Source organism: Lytechinus pictus, chromosome 3, assembly GCF_037042905.1.
Source record: "Lytechinus pictus isolate F3 Inbred chromosome 3, Lp3.0, whole genome shotgun sequence".
Classification (NCBI taxonomy): Eukaryota; Metazoa; Echinodermata; class Echinoidea; order Temnopleuroida; family Toxopneustidae; genus Lytechinus; species Lytechinus pictus.
The window spans coordinates 35,281,062-35,299,025 of record NC_087247.1 but is presented as its reverse complement, the minus strand read 5'-3'; the positions used below and the strand labels follow the sequence as shown (position 1 = coordinate 35,299,025).

The 17,964-nt window shown below is 35.0% G+C and overlaps 2 protein-coding genes across 4 annotated transcripts in view; both read left to right on the top strand.

Moving 5' to 3' along the window:
- Window positions 1-4,320, top strand: part of LOC129255669 (dol-P-Man:Man(7)GlcNAc(2)-PP-Dol alpha-1,6-mannosyltransferase-like) — a 30,299-nt gene extending 25,979 nt beyond the window's left edge. The window contains exons 10-11 of the mRNA XM_064096909.1: window positions 476-554; window positions 1,027-4,320. Coding sequence (XP_063952979.1) covers window positions 476-554; window positions 1,027-1,294 — 347 coding nt within the window. The 3' untranslated portion in view covers window positions 1,295-4,320. The remainder of the gene's footprint in view (window positions 1-475; window positions 555-1,026) is intronic.
- A 938-nt stretch (window positions 4,321-5,258) lies between these two features.
- LOC129257371 (ATP-binding cassette sub-family C member 9-like) overlaps window positions 5,259-17,964 on the top strand; it is a 36,110-nt gene continuing 23,404 nt past the window's right edge. The window contains exons 1-6 of one of the 3 annotated variants that reach the window (XM_064096904.1): window positions 5,259-5,344; window positions 13,382-14,061; window positions 14,445-14,681; window positions 15,845-16,036; window positions 16,484-16,642; window positions 17,553-17,708. In XM_064096904.1, the coding sequence (XP_063952974.1) occupies window positions 13,432-14,061; window positions 14,445-14,681; window positions 15,845-16,036; window positions 16,484-16,642; window positions 17,553-17,708 (1,374 nt within the window). In that variant the 5' untranslated portion in view covers window positions 5,259-5,344; window positions 13,382-13,431. Of the gene's footprint in view, window positions 5,360-11,725; window positions 11,931-13,381; window positions 14,062-14,444; window positions 14,682-15,844; window positions 16,037-16,483; window positions 16,643-17,552; window positions 17,709-17,964 lie in introns of those variants that run through there. The other 2 variants (XM_064096905.1, XM_064096906.1) reach the window with 2 other exon arrangements.

The following is a 17,964-nucleotide window of genomic DNA, read 5'->3' as shown; positions in this document are numbered from 1 at the left end:
TTCATTTTTATAGCTCTTTATTTGTAGTAACTCGCATCCCTGAAGATAAGTGTCTGTCTGTCTGTCCATTATGGACAGGCCCGGCTGTAGACTAAATATTGGGATCTGGCTTTAAGTTTGAAACATCTGTGCCAAGGCAGTTGAGAATTTTAGAAGAAAAGTCAAATTATAATCAACTTTCCTAAAAGAAAACAAGATAGGCTGACTTTAACACATATATTTTCATACCATTTAATTTTATGTACTGCAAACAGGCTATTTGCATAATATGAAATAGCTTTTGAGGTTTTCAAAGGGTACATGTTTGATAAAATGGTCAATAATCATATCTTTTAAATCTGTGTGTCCTATCATGCAATATATAGATAATTATTTGCATGACTAAAATATAATTTTTGTTTATTTGAAATATAATATTAATATGCATTTGTCAATTAAAGTAGTATTTGAGTTGTTTCCTGTTTTTCCTTTACAGACAATGTTCACATTCACATTGATGTAATGACAGCACAAACAGGTGTTTCAAGATTCACTGAGGTCAACTCAAAATGGAGGTAAATATTAAAGTGAAGGAAATGATCCTGACTGTTATAATTACTTTTCTTTTTTATATATACCATGTGCTTGTTAGTTTAAAAATTATTGTACATTGAAACTAATTTGTGATTCAAATTATAAGTAGATTGATTAATGTTATGATATAACTGCTTGCACAATAGCTCTGAAAGTAATTAGTTAAATATTAGCTTGAATTTTTCTTTTGAGTTCCTCTGTTCTTTCATTTTATTTTTTTAACAGTACTCCAGCAGTATTTTTAACAAATTATAAGTAGATCATATGATTTTTGTTTTACCGGGTACATTTCTATGGAAAGAAGTATTTGTAGATGGGAAGTTAAGTTCTAATCAGTTTGATTCACTCTTTTTTAGCTTCCCCTTTTTTTGCTTTAATTTTTTAATACAATGTGTACACCCAGTTGACATTCCTTGTTATGACAAGTCGGTTCTCTATCTTTGCATGAATCAGGTATGACAAGACTGAAGACTTGCTCCCTGGTGGCCCAGAAATGATGCAGTACTCTCACCTTTGTATAGGAGCTTCATCTGAAGACAGTCAGGAGCTGGCTTGGTATAAACAAACCCACCGAGTCCTGACATTTGCCAAGGGATACGCCGGCATTCAAAGACCTAGGAGCATGAAAGAGCTGGTGACGACACTACCAAAACTGATCCTAGAACCTCAGATCTTTGTCTTAGAGAGGAGAGGGTGGTATCCAAATGATGGTGAAGATTGAGGAGTGGCCAGCATAGATACATTTAATGATGATTAGGCCTTTACAATGTGTGGTGCTATTGCATTTTTCTCAGAGTGGATGTATAGTGGATATACATACTGTATGCTCACTAGAGCCAGCTGCGTGTTGTCAAATTGCAACATGGTGCTTCTGAAAATTTCACCTTACATTAAACAAATGGACGGAACTATTTCATGCTCCATGGCAAATATGACCAATTGGATATGTTTCCTGGTGGATTCACTCTTCTAATACTCCACTCTCATTTTACTGATTGAAAATTGCTGAGTGATTCTGAGGTATTTAGATGGTGTTATTCCATTTGGAAGTTTTCGTGTGAATAACATTTGTGAATGAACAGGTCACTTTATTTTGGTAAGAGGGTATATTTCTGGTAGTGAAAAAAAAATTGCTCTGCATTCCTTTATTGCATGCTCATGGACTCACCTGCTACTGTAGTCTTACTCTTTTTTTTTTACTCATTTATTGTTCATACAGTAAATTGTTTATGAAGTTAGATGTACTTTGGTCTTAAGATTTGATAGTGACCTTACAATAAAAATGAATTGTCATGTTTACAAGATAATCATTATTAATTTTCACAAGAAATTTGATAATTTCGTAACATATAGACACTTTGAATGGTACAATAAAAGTACAGTACTAGTTTTCCAATACTTAAGATAATTGTTCCTAACTTTAGATTAATCATGATGCATTTGATTATGTAATGACTATTATTTCCCTGGATAATGTAGTCATTGATATGGTGCAATAACCTTTTTTCCCCCTTTTTTGTTGTTGAGGTATTTAATCTGTGATCATGTGTTTTAATGATTCCAACCTATTTCATTTATTGGAATTAAGTATTAACTTGCCTGTTGGATTTGTGTGTTATATATGGTGCCATTTGGGTCACTATGGTAGGCTGTGAGTCAATTCACCAAATATAAACTGCCGGTACAATAAGCATGTCACAATCTAGTTTTGCACTTCATTGTTATTTGTTTTGTATCTCAGATGGGCATAATTAAAAACATTTACAGCCAGAATTTAATAGTATTTGGGCTAAAAAGGGTCTGAGATATAACCATGTGATGTGAATACCTAATGAGGCCCATTGAAGTCAATGTGATATTGGCCTGCTTATAAATGTATGAAAACCGATGAAATGTAAAATCTTGTTTTGAAATTTTGTATGAAGTCATACTTCCATACTCTATATCGTGATAAAAAAATACATGTATTTAGGACATCGAAAGGTTCACAGTTGAAACTAATATAAAAAAGTATATTTGGATTGTGAAGTTTGAATTAGGTTGATTGCAAGTAAGAATGTGATTTTTTTAATGTTTACTATTTCGACTAAGAATCTCTTGCCGGTATTCTTTTTTTCTTTTTCTTATTTGAGTATGTCAAATCTTGTATATTTTCTAGGATAGCAAAATTATTTACACAGATGCTTTTCGTTGCCATTATTTCAGATCAAAGATATCATGATTTAACCCCAAAACACAGGCCCAAATTCAAAGAGTGGATATTGACTTTGCTTGATTTGTCATGTAAATTACCCAATGTCTAATGATGAATGCTTGCTTTTAATCATAGATGAACTGAAATCAAAGTTTGTTGCTGTGGTTGATATCACTTATTATTAGAATGAGCTCAACATTTATTTTAAAAAATGATTAAATTACCATGGTCTAGAACCATAACAACAATCATTTACTAGTGATGAGCATCCTGTGGTAAAAGAACAGATGCAGGAACTATATTTTTTTCAGTTTGCAGTATTTGCTAAATTTAATTAGTACATGGAAATAATTATAGATAATACAATATTGCACATACATTACACAAATTGCAAACTTATATATTACACCTTTGAATCCAGTGAATTTTTCTTCTCTTACACATTTACTGTTTTGTTCTCTCATCAAGCTTAGAGAGACATGCGGCTCAGCCTATGTACCGTAAGTGTTATGTACTGTGCAAACATGTTCAATTGTTATTTGTTAACCTTTGGATCATATCATGGCTGATAAAACATTCGGGTTCTTACAGCTACTCGCAAACGATCTCAAACAGATGACATTTCTAATGAAGGCAAATGTAACATCGTGTCTCATTTATTTGACCATGTACAAACTCAGACAAGAGGTGGCGCTATACCTCTTACCACCTTCAGCAGTGAATGTGACAAATTTCCAGAAGATCAAGTTTATTTTGGTGATGTCTTATTTTATGTTAGAATATAGTTTGACATTCCTTTTTCTTTACCCTTGTATTTTCTTATAAAATTTGGATTGAAAGGGTACTTTCATGAGGATATTTTGATATTATTTACTTCTTATTGCTTGCCATGTCAATCTCTGACTTAAATTTTTATGATGATCCACAGCATTTATATTGTGCCATATTTCTGTTAAAAACATTCATTTTTATCATGTCTTGTATCTTCTTTTTCTTTCTTCTGTAAGTTAGAGTTGTGCTTTTGTGTGGGGAACGACTGATCATGTCAGAGATTGTGTTCTTTGGAAACGTTCCGCAGTTAAAATTAATTCCATGATATTTTCACCAGAGTTTGCACGGAGATTATATGTTTGTGCATAATATTATGTTCAGGTGTTGGTCAATTATGCAAATAATGATAAGTCCTCCCGCTTGTTGAACATCAATGAAATATGTAACAAAATTCAATGAAATTTATTATATTTAAGTGCATTTCAGTGGCGATGGATATGGATATCAGAGAGCAAGAAGATATTGTGCCCGTTAATCATTTTTAAGTTGACATCCTCATCAAGGAAGTTTTTTTTTTCCAATTTCTTTTTCCATCAAGGAAGTTTACCGACATATAAAGCATTGCCATTGCAACAATCAATTAAGATGATAATATGTCCTATCTTATTTGGGGGTCACGAATCACTTGAATGATTTACAGTAATGATCTGGTAAATATCATATCTTGTGAATGTACAATGTGATAAATGAAAAATTAAGTATTAAATTATTTGAACAAATTATTACATGTACATGTATTCTGCTTTATTTCATGTGCAATAATTTCAAGATTAAATGTTTGTGGAACAAGCTGAGGGGTTAAGAGAAGGAGAGGGGGCAAGGTATTACATTTAGAGCTGCTGATATGAAGAACAAAATAAGTGAATTGGATACATTTACCAAACTCTATTTTTCTGGAAGAAGGGGCAAATATTATAATTAATCAAGGAACATGTGACAGTCTGTAGAGTACTTGGGGCCTTGGTATGGTACGAGGGAGGGGGAATATCATTACAAGGTGTCCACCCGGTGCACACCATGGCATTCTTGTACATGGTCTCTAAAAAATAGTCCAAAAAACAAGTAATCATCCTCTGATCTCATTCCTCAAATATGGATGAGAAGTATACCCTATTAGCTGATTTTAGCAATTTTGATACCCTTTTAAATGTAGACGCGTGAATTGCCCAATGGTACTTAAAAAAGCAAGTACGTGCATGGGCATTATATGTCTACCTAAATTTGTTTTGTGGGCTTTGTGGCTCCAACCTGGTCCTTAACCATCATCATGGCCGCCTGGGGTCAGTGTGTGAATGAATTAGAGTACACGGTTCTGGTATGGAAAAAAGGGCTTTCTTTGGGGGCAGCGCTTCAAGGGGGACAGAGGAGACCCCCCCCCCCCCCTCAATCCCATGCAGCTTGCCATTATTTTTAAAATAAAGAAAAAGATAAGGAAGAAGAGCATACGAAAGAGGGGAATAGGTTTCTAACTCTACATTTCTCCTGTAATTAAAATGAGAAGGAAAAAATCAGTTGTCTAAATTTGCACCCCCCCCCCCCCCCCCAACTCAATCAAAATACCATGGCCCAACCCCTCGGAACTGTTTGCAGTGCCCATGCCTGAGCGCTGCCACTTCATGCATCACTGCATGTACTGGCGATAGTCGATCTAGGCTCGGCGGCAAGATCTTATTAGCGCTGTCATCTCTTACGCAATTTTGGTAATTCAACCAATCCAGCGCTGAGACCACTCATTCAATGAACAAGGTAAGCCGGGAGTGTGTGAGTATAAAATAGGTTTTTTCACATTTTATGATATTTGATCTATTCATAATCCCCTTTAAACAACTACAACGTTAATTATGAATTAGTGGAAAATATATTTTCTAGATTTCATGATCCATATTCCTTATTTATTATGCAAGTAATAAAAGCCCTTGATAAAAATTAAAACACTGCCAAGGCAAGATAGGCCGTCATGCCGCCAGAATTTGGGCTAGGAGATGCCTGAAAGGCTGAAGCAGCCGGCACTGCTATTTTTTTTCTACTACTAGTACTACTACTACTACTATTATACTACTACTATTACTACTACTTACTACTAAATACTACTACTAATTGTAACAAGCCATGGCTTAGCTTAGAGTCTAAGCTAAGCCATGGCTTGTTACAAATACAATCGATAATGTCACAGCAACGCATAATGATTAATGTCGCAGATAGCGACATTATGCCAAGACTCAAGAGCATCCAAAGCATAATGTCGCAGTCAATGCATAATGTATAGTTACGTATTGTATTACCGGATATTATCATGATTCCGGACGCGCATAGTACTGCGTACGAAAACAATTTCGTACCGTAAGACTTCCGCAATTTAATTTCACAGAGCAATACATGTACAAGATTGCTAAAACAAGGCGAAAAAATCCAACTTTTACCTTATTGATCTCTAAAATGACAGAAAATGATTAAAATATCATATAACGTAGTTTTGCATGAACAATTGATATATTTTCTGATGGAAAAATGGGCCTGATTTTGCCGAATTTCAGTCTCGTCCGCTCCTTCTATCGAATGATGAAGTGTGGTGTATTGTGGTTAACCGTCGACGGCTAGACTCGAGGTATACCGTGCGCGAGGTTTACCGTGACTAGATAGAGCCGTCGATCGACAGCGCATCAAACCTGATGAGCGTTACGATACGAACGAGCATAGTATTGGAAAGTGCCATGGAACATGCAGCTAAGAAGTCAAAATAAAATTTATCAAACACGAATTTATTACCAACATCTGCTCAGATTTGATGTGAAAAAAAACAAACATAAGTTTAGAATTTATGCATGATATGATATATGAAGAAAAATTCACACAAATTCTTTCTTACATCATTGTAATGAAGAATATCTTTACCTGTCCGGCGCGCGTCCGGAATCATGATGTAATTTGTCACACGCGAAAATAACTGTTTTTCGTGGGGGGGGGTATGTGACAATTGTGATGCAAAGAAAACGGTTGGTAAATATAAAATAATTTTATCATATTCATAATTTTCATAATATTTGGAATAGCAAGTGCAAATATTTCTTGATTGTATTTCCTCTAGTTGTCATTTTTAAAGCACTGAAATAAAGGTGTCCGGTAATAGGATACACTGCCATACTAGTAGCTTTTCTACTTAACGCATAACGTCGCAAGTCTTGACGCATAATGTCGCAGCTGTATTCGCTTCAGGACTCCGGTTAAATATAAGACATAAAATATTTTTTTCACTGATTAATTTGTGCAAGCTCTGTCATCTGAACATTTTTTAAGAGCGTGTTTGGTGGGGCAGGTGCGGATGCAGGGGGGGGGGGTCGCTAGCATATCTTATACTGCCTAAAACTGCTCAGAATGTTCATTGCTTTGGTCTAAATTAATGCATCGAATATTCAAAAAGTTGAGCTCGCGCTTCGCGCTTTCATCTATTTAGGCAATGTGAGAAATCCTATCTTGTTTGTAAGAATAAAGCTGATTAAGTGTACTTAAAACTTCAGTCTTTAGTTGAGACTGCTCCCTCTATAAACCAACAGCAAAAAATGGCTTTTAGCGGCCGATCGGGGAAACATGAATGAAAACATTCTGCGCCCCACCCCCTTTTGGCGAAATCCTGCTTTACATACTGTATTAAAAACGCGTATGTATGTGTGCTCTGCCCCTGGACTCCAGCAGGGAACCACAAGTTGGATCCAGCGCCCTAGTCACTAAGCTCGCGCTTCACACTCCATTTTGTGAAACATGCAAAATAAATTTTATTCCCCCTCTATCCCTTTTCCTTTGCCACCCATCAGTTTTAAATTCATGGTGCCGCCATTGCTCGGGGGCTCTCGTTATTTAGAAGAGAAACAAAAATAGGTTGTCAATGCGCATGTAAAATATTGTAATGTTCGGTTATTATTTTTTTAAAGAAATACATATGCATATTTTTTTCTGTGAGGAGGGGTTGTGCTTCCTCCTTCTATTCCGATTGGCGAATGCGCGCTGTGCTGGAAAACTGTTCTGAAAAAGTGTGACCTAACTTCGCGGACCAAAGTTTTTGTGGAGATGTTAACAAAATCTCAAGCTCAAAAGTGAAATATTTATATCAGATTAACGGCAAAATGCTATAGAATCGGTTAGTACCACATTTAACTCACATTTTTGATGATTTCTGCTTGCAAAATGGTGATATCGTGATGCTTGTTGAGAATATCAGATTTCTTCAAAACTGGCGCTAACGGTGACAAATTTGCCGATCTTTTGTCAATACTTTCATGAAGACTGAACTCATCCGAAAGAAACTTACACCAAAGGATAATTTTAGGTCGCTTTTCACGTTGATGATGTCAGATTTTAAGGATATTGGCTATTTTTTTAGATACTGACCGTCCGCGAAGTATGGACACGCGGGAAGTTTGGACTCACTGCCATACTTTGGATGATTGGTGGCCCAGTTGACTGGCAGACTGCTTCCGTTCTGCGCACATAAAAAACGAACTTAATATGAACCACGACTTTCTTGTAAAAATCTGCAAAAATTTCGGAAAATTTCCGTTATAGATTGTTCCTTAAATTTCTAAGAGTGCAAATTGACACTGACAAAATTTACTTTTGGCAAAATAGTCTACAAATACAATTACTGTACTTGACAAAATCGACTTGATGGCTGCAATATGTTGAGCAAAGGGTGGAAGTATTTTATCTGCCCCAATAATTATCTGACAATATTTTACATGTATGTTTGCAATGCCTGGCCCAGAGTTCAAGGTTTACTCCAGGCTTAAAGTATTTTAGCCCAGGTACACTATACACACTACATGGCTATGCGATACGATTTTTTTAACAAATCACATTTTGCATTAAATGTGACATTTTCAAGAAGCAAAATCTTATTATTAGAAGATCAGCATAATGTTATAAGAAATAATAAAATCATTTTCTCTTTGCGGCAAGCTCTTTGTTCGAAGCAGAGTACAGTCCAAAATCGGCAAATCGCAGGTGATGACGACCTGACAATTTGGAATTGATTTTGCGTTTATTTCAACAGAATTACAGGGAGGCTTGAACTTGACTAAATTTCGATTTCAGTAGTCCTATCTCAATTCTGAATTGTGATTGCTAAGATTTTATTGGTTGGAATGTTCATATCAAATGTTATTGCAATTTCTTTGAAATTTGGATTGCAACAAACCGTTTATTTTGCACTGCAATGTTCAAAATGCTGAAAATTTCAAGATTAAGAAATTATTGAGATTTAAAGTTTAGCAGTAATTTTTATAACCATTTATTTATTTTTCAATCTCATGAAATCAAAATTATTCCATATGATACCTTGCCACCCCAAACCAATGAATTTTGAGATTTTATTGAGCTTAAAAAAAAAGCATATCCTAAGATATATTTTGTGAAAGTTGAGAAAGTGAGAAAGGAAAAACAAGGTAGAAGTTTTCTATACTCAAGAATGAGAAGTGCACAGCAATGTGCAATCTCAGTAACTGAAATATCCAAGAAGCTCTGGGGAAAATGGTGTTAAAGACACCTTTATTTCATCATTTCTTTTTCTTTAAAACTTCAAACTGAACAGTATAAAGAAGAAGCTTATTTTCAAAATTTTACTTTTTGAATTGGCTAAATGAATAGGCCTATTGTTAGCTATTTACAGAGAACACTCCCTTGCAAGTTATTGTTGGTTTTGGATGGCAGATTAGATATTTTCATTCATGTGTGTTAAAAATGTATTCATTATATTAAAGGGATGGTCCGGGCTGAAAATATTTATATCTTAATACAAAGAGTAGAATTCACTGAGCAAAATGCCAAAAATTTCATCAAAATCGGATAACAAATAATAAAGTTATTGAAATTTAAAGTTTAGCAATATTTTGTGAAAACAGTCGTCATGAATATTCATTAGGTGGGCTGATGATGTCACATCTCTACTTTCCGTTTTCTAATTTTATTTCATAAAATCTAATTTTTTCATTATTTCATACTTGTGTGAATAATGTTTCCCTTTTAATAATGAAATAAGTTGTAGCAATAAATATCTAATGCACTAAATCAGTTGTCAAACCGATTTTTCTAGTTCTTGGAGGAAAAAATAAACCTAATTTCATATAATAAAATACAAAAGAACAAGTGGGGATGTGACATCATCAGCCCACCTAATGGATATTCATGACGACTGTTTTCACAAAATATTGTTAAACTTTAAAATTCAATAACTTTGTTACTTGTTATCTGATTACAATTGCAAAGAACTGTTTCACCCAGATAAATAATGGAAAACTGTGATTCCTCATCCAATTTTGATGAAATTTTCTGGATTTTAGTTTATATTCTCTCATGTCTTTAAATTTCAAACTTTTGAATGTTTTATATTGCAGGAAGTAATGGTAAGACATGTTTGAATGAGAATGGTTGGGGTTGGTGGATTGGATGGATGCAGTAGCCTACTGACTTTGAACATGATTTGTATTAAAATTGGAAAAAAAAAGACCAAATATTGTGACTTGAAACAGATGTGTTTGGAGAAGTATGGCTTGTGTGTCAGTCTGGGTGGATATACATGTAGACACTGTATGTATTGACATCAAATATCGTGGGATATATTGCTGACCACAGACTTTGTGAAAAGCATTGGTAATACCTTTTGGAATATTCAGAATACGCCACTAAATAGTAAAACATGGTAGGGGACTCCTTTTCTGTGTGATATTGGACAAACAAAACCTACAAAATTTGCAGTGTTGTTCAAGCATTAGAAATTTAAGAATTGATTTTATAAGAATGATCCAATGTTGTATTGATATCAATTTATGTACAGTTATTTTAGATAAAAGTAGAACATTATGTATTAAAGAGATGCTATTATTGAAAATAAGGGATACCTATTTTACACCATGGACACCATAGTATCTATAGGTCAATTGTGATAAATTTCATGAATTCAGTAGCCGCCTATTAATTCAGTGCAAATTCTAAGCAAATAAGTTGAAATTTTCAAGTATAAAGTGAATGTGAAAGTGGTCCCAAGTTTTTTTTTTTTTTTTTTTTTGTGACAAACTCTACTGTACACTCAATCAGAGTAGTCTGCAGGCACAGGCCCTGATTGAGACTTTGCTCAACAAGTGGGTCTTCACTCAAGACTAGCACATATGACACATATTCCAACCCCTTAACTTGAGTCAAGGGTTTGCACAGCAGACTTTTTTGTTGCCAATCACCTCAATTTTTAAGATATCAGACCACAGACCAGAGAATTATTACTGTAATGTCAGTGTGCATAGCTTAAAAACATCTGCTCATCAGATGCACATTGCATAACTGAAGAATGTCATAATTCTCAGACTGTATACTTTTTTAAAAGCAAGGCCTGTGATGGCTCAAACAGGGTGTGTTCAATGTTGATTTTCAAATTTAAACCGCAACATGAATCATGATTGAAAATGCAAATGATAGAACACAAACACGATCAGGAGTGCACCGTACTGAGTTGAAAATATAAATCTGATTATACAATTGTACTGTACGTCAACCGTCTTTAAATGTCCCGCTCTTGTTAGCACAGCATACTGCGCAGTTTGACCCATCATAAGAAAAGTCAATTCTGGAACATGCTTGTGTAGGCTTCCACTGTTAGGGCAAATATAAGAAGCGTTTCAAAACTCAATCGTGTTCAGTGTCACATTTTGTTGCATATTCCTGATGTTAAAGCTAGGTTGTAAAATCTAAGCTGATTACATTTCCAAATGTACCTTTTCGGCGTTTAGATTTTCTACCAAATCGTGATCTGAAAGACATTCACTTCTACGACCGGGAATGGGGACATTGAACATAAGCATTGTTTCTAATTATATCCCTGTTTTGTAATTGTCTTTTTTTTAAATCAACATTTAAGTTTGAACACCCCCTAAACCTGTCAATTCCTAGGGAAAAAGGAATTCAAGAAATTCCCTTCTATCTCTACTTTTATAAGTAGTTTCTTATTTATGCATGTATGTACGAGGTAATGAATATTTGGCAGGTTGTATTCAACAATTTTATATAGATCTAGACTTTGGACCCTTGGCTTCATTGATAGGTATTGTTGTGAAATTTTAATATACTGCTCAGTGTTTGTAAGTGTACATACACAAATAAAGTCCTTGCTGTACAATTCCCGGTCAAAGTGCACAGTATGTAATTGCTAGAACTTGAACTCTCGGGGGATGGGAGATACCAATGTTTGATTGTACAGGACTTCGATACATGTGTTGGTGCAAATGTGTACTCAATCTGTCTCACCTTAATATCATTCTTTTGGTTGTGTATTATTTTCACTTCAGGAAGAAAGGTCAGTCTATTGTTACTTTTATGCTACTATATGACATAGACATGTGTAACTTTCATTACAAATGACTGAGTTGGCTATCTTGACCAGACTATGCTTCAAGTTTACCAAGTAAGACCATAATATGTTGCCATAGACAGACTGTCAAGAAAATTACTTATAAATGATAAATAATGTGTGTGCTGCTACATGTAAATTCCAGCCATTTGGATTGACCAGCAATGAATGAGAGAGGTGAGGGTAAGAACCAGAAAGAGAGTTATGCAATAGCTCTATGGTATAGGCCTCTCCTCTCATCCTTTGTGCACATCACTTTGTTTACCTGGTATTTTGCTGACTCATTACTTTGGCTGTGGCTTACCTATTACACATGTACATTGATGAGCGTATACATGTATGCACCAGAAAATAGCAACATAAGAATTCAACTGCCTACATGGAGGAGATAGTATTCCCCGTTCAAAAATTATATGGACTTTTAGTATATATTAGTCTCGACATTGTATTGTGTGTACATGTATGCATCGTATTGCATGGGTCACTTGTATAGGTTACATTAAAATAGAACTTAATCTTACTCAAGTCGAGGGATATTTAGTTAAATTATATAATATATCCCACCCTAATAATAAAATTCATGGAAAGGCAATTAGTAAATAGAAGTAGCCAATAAACCAATGAGTAAATGAGTGGATAAGAAATTTATTAAATGAAATGAAGGGTAATAGTTCAAATCAATCAGCTCAAATTGAATTGGATTAAATGGAGTACAAATCAATAATTTCATAGAATTGAAAAGAAAAATAAATGGAAAAAAAGAAAACATATTAAGATTAAAAGTAATGAGTAGATCTATAGCTAAGTGATTCAATATATAAGTGCACTAATGAATGATTGATTGATTGAATGAATGAATGAATGAATGAATGAATCTATTAATGAATGAAATTAATTACTTTATTTAATAAATGAATACAATGCATTGATAAGTAAATTGAATAGATTTTCAAAGTATTTTTACTTTCAGGGGAAAAAATAATGAAACGAGTACTCTATTAAATTGATGAAATATTTTTATCTGTAATGTTCAGTAATATGATAAGGTTTGAATTCAGCAGTGTGAAAGTCTTCTCACTCTGCTCCATGCCATCTATTTCCTATCTATTACTCTATGCTGTCTCACTCTCTCACACGGGACAATTTAATCTCCCATTTGGATGTGACTAATCTTAAATGATCTGATGTGTATTAGTGTTGATTATAACATATTTGCAACCACCTTTTGCCTGCATTGAAATGATAGAATATTTAAGGGTTTGATTAGTGTGAGATTATCTGCATCATCATATTTTAACCCAGTTTCTGAGCATATTACTAATATTGCATGTAGATTATATAATATAATTCTGAAAACAGTAGAGCTTGTATTTTGTTATGTTTTTTATACTTTGCAGGACTTTTTGAAGTGTAACTGACATCCTTATATGTAGGAAGAGGACTCACTATGGAGGAAACAGAGATTGAGAAATTTGATTGGTTTTGTGGTGAGAACGCATCTTCTACGGATAGCCTGTACCCTTTCTCTTGGGACCTAACCCACACCATCTACAATGCCTGTTTCACAGACCTCCTAGTGACATGCTTACACGGTGTGTTCATACTCCTCTTCTCTTTGGTCCTAATCTTTGTCCGATGCTGCAATGCCAGAACAACCACCAAGCACCCCTATGTCACCAGGTACCCCGGCCACGTTTTCCGCTGGTTCATCTACGTGGCTTACATGACATTATGCATTTGCAAGGTAGGAGAAGGCGTCCTTACGGATATTCAGACCCTGAGTGATCAAGAGACCTCACCACGGTTATACGTGGCCCCAACTGCCGCTCTTGTCATGTCCATCCTGGCAGCGGTCTACTACCATCATATGGAGTACTGGGATGTTCCTTCCATGATAGTTCCTCAAGTCGTCTACTGGTTCTTGCTTCTTGCCGCTGAATGTATCAGATTTGAGACCTTCTTCTACTACTATCCTGATGAGATCACATTCGGTACACTACGGTGGGACCTTAATATTGCATCCATAGCCCTTGTTGCTTTGATATGTCTTACTGAACTGCATGCCATCAGAATTAAGGTAGATTTCCATCTTTTCAACTGATTTAATGGTGATAAATCTCTCTTGAAATGTATATTAATGAATGTTTTAAAATAGACATTATAAATTTGAATCTCTCTTGTCATATTGGTCACCTCTTGACAGGTTGAGGGTTGATTGATGGAGGTGGTCCAGTGGTAGGGCACTCACCTCACTAACAGAACATCATGGGTTCAATCTCTTGCCATGTCATTAAGAAGACATGAAAAGTGAGACCCTCTGCTTTATAGCTGGGTGATCAGCATTCATATTAAAGAACAGTAATGAAAGCATAATGTTGCAGAATTGGGTCTCCTTAAAGACCAGTTTGACTTCAGTGGTTAACCTTAAAATAAAACAAGATTATCTTGTGTGCTGAACAGATACTGAAGTGGTGTACTATAGAGGAAGGTTTCCCAGCTGATCTCAAGGATCCAAAGATGAATTACTATGAGGGATACTGTAACCTTCCATCATCTGTCTTCTTCTGGTGGCTCAATTCTCTCTTTAAGATGGGTTATGATAGCATCCTAGAGATCAAGGATTTAGGAAATCTCAACAAGACACACACTGTCCATTATAACGGTGGAAGGTTTGCCAAAGTACTTGCCGAAGAACAGGTGAGTAGATTCTATCCTCAGTTACCGGTGGCACTATCCCCCAATCACCAGCAAGGTCAGGACCACCATAGTATCATGTAAACTACAATTACCAGTAGTGCATTTTAGCTAGTACTAAGGTTTAACCTTATATTGATTCCTAAACCTAACCCTAAATCTATAAATTAGTAAAATTTAATAACAAATGTCTGGTTGGTTGGACGATCTTTAGCAGTATGTGTCGGGTTGGGTTGCAATTTTTTTATGGTATAGTGGGGATTAGGGTGGAGATGTGATATAGAGCAAAGTATCATTGTCTAGCTGTACAGAACAAGTATCGTGATAGTAAAATAAAGTAATCGAAACACCAAATTCAAAATACTTGATACCCAAAGTAAAGATGAAAAAAAGAAGAAAAATCACAACTTATGAAAGTAAAGTTCACTTCAGCAGAACATAGGCTACATTATGTGGATACCTAGATCGTAGACTGAAGTCCGATTTGGGGTCGTATTTAGTTCAGTTGGATTGTGCCTTGACCATAGACCTGTCTTCTGGATAAAACATGACCTTGAATTCACCCTGGAAGTTCTAAGGAACATTGACCTCTGCAATTTGACCTACATGTTAATCACATTATCATGCTTATAGTGTACACTGATTTTTTTTATTCAAGTGCAATGTTCTGTATGTACTTCACTACCACTAGAGACGTGTTACTTTAGAAGGTCTACCTAAGTGTGGAGGTGACTGAAAGTGATAGTTATATGTTCCACTATATATTATTCAGCTAAACACGATCACTCTAGAGATCAAAATGTAATTCTTGGCTATTCTAAAATTTCAGGAGATTTCTCTTTTGGATACTGTTCTTCTTTTGCTTCCATCCTTTTTTTCTTCTTTCATTTTAATGTGTATAAATTTTCTTTCATTATTTTTGATGATGCTGAGCATGGCCGATGGTTCTCTTATTCATAGTACACAATATTTGATTATGTCATTTACATGTCCCTTTTCTCCACATAACAATATACATTACATATATATTGAAAAAGGATGATAAATATTGGAATGGGAGTTAGAAGAATGTACTTTGTCTACAGGTGGAAAAAAGGCAGCGAAATATATAAGTTCTGAACTTTTTAAATTGTAGTTGAGCAATTCTGTTTTACTCTTTCATTCAGGCCAAAGCTAAAGCAACGGGTAAGGATATGAACTTGTATTGGGTGTACCTGAAGGCATTCTACCCTGGTCTGATTCGTGGAGGAATCATCAAGTTCTTTGGTGATACCTCTTCGTTTCTCTCACCTTACCTGATATCTGGAGCTATTGCCTATGCCACTGCAAATTCTTTCCCTGATGCTGGGGACAAAGAAGTAAGAAATCCTCAGTTTGCTGTTTATGTTTTACAAATATGGTAAAGTTACCTTGAGGAGTAGTTCACCTAATTGTTTGAGTGGTAAAGTCAAAATAAATTTTGATATATTTGTAGATGATTCATCAAGCTATTCATAGATTCCTCTTCCTTTCTCTTGCTGTAACTAACATCTTCGGAGCGTTTCTTGAAATGACTTGTCAGATTTTATCTGACAAAGTCTGTTTTATCCAACAGATACTGTTGTTACAGTCAGACACTTGTGCCTATCAAAATCAAGGAAAATTGTCAGATCTGATGTGTTAGAAGACAGATGTTGACAAAATGCTCTCTCCAGGAGTCATTCCAACTATTAATGAATACAAGAGCAATCAATTGCATGCAGATCAATGTTTATAGAAATCCTTCACAATGTTTGAGAGTTCTAATATGATGCTTTTCCTTTTAGCCACAAACTGACAAGTACATTGACTGGTATGACTTCTTCACCAATGGCTTTGTTCTGGTTGTAGTCCTGTTTATACAGTCTATATTTCAACGTCTTTGTAACCAGCACCATTACCATAATGTGATCATGGAATCTGCTCATTCCAAAGCTGCACTCCAGGTATGTCAACTACTACCCTACTTTGATGAAAGGAACCAATTGTCCAAAGTATAATTTCATCTAAAAGAGCAATTAATATTTTTCATTGAAATATATACCAGTGTGTTTAAAGCATGATTGTTGATTAGCCAATTAACATAACTACATGTAGTATGAGCTGTTAATTATTTAGGGAAGAAAATTCATTGAATGCAAAACATTCAAAATTAATTTTGGGTAATATGTTACTTGCATACTTTTTCCAAATAGGCCTTATTATTAAGTGATATCAATTGAGGAATGTATCCTCTGAGAACCTACAATACAGTCAGTTGATATGAATGAATGGCAATACTTGGCATCCATTATGCATTTAATAATTGAATTGTTTGGGCCGATATTCAATTTGCTTATAAAGTAAAATACTTTTCCATCTTTGGTATTCAATTGCATTATTGGCTTAGTATTTTGCTTAAATCTAAGACAGCCGACTGCCCAATTTGCCTACAGCCTGAGCTTGTATACCTAGTTCACTGCAGCTGTCAGTGTATAGCAAGGCCCTTGTCTACCAAATCTTTTTAATTGTATATTTTAACAGGCCTTGAATTACAATTTTTTTTTTAGGCAAAGTCATTTTTCTAAAAGGATCATATTGGAAGAAAAATATTTGGTACAACAAATCTCCAATGCCAATGAGCGTGGCATTGAGGTCAGTCAAAGAGAGCATCCAAAGCCATGGCCTTTCACAACCTTTGATGGCAATGAATTGATTTAAACCCTTTTTGAAGATCTTTAGCTCATCTGGCATGAATGATAAGATGAGCTTACCCATACCATGGGGTCCGTCGTCCATCATTTATCATTTGTCATCCTTTTATCTGTTGTCCATCATTGTCCATCCACAATTTCAAAATGTTTTTTATGTTGACAGGCTGCTGTATACAGCAAGGCCCTACGACTATCAAGCTACTCAATGACTGGTGGATCAATGACCATGGGACAGATCACCAATCACATGTCAGTGGATGCAACTAATATACTCAACTCTTTCCAATGGATACATTACATCTGGTCTATACCCTACTTGGTAAGTAATCGCAAGTTGTAAATGAATATAACGTGGGAATAAAGAGATGCTCATGCAGACGTTATTCAAAGTTGTTGATGTTTCTTTCCTGCTGACAAAGTAAAGTTTTCAGGTAGCATGTTATTAATGAAGGAACTACATTGCTAGTAAGCAAATTTGTACACATTTCTTGCTGCCAATCTCAGACAAAACTACATTCTTGGTCTTTTAAAAATGTATTCTTAATTAGAATTTAAATTTAGCCCTTGGTTTCTCA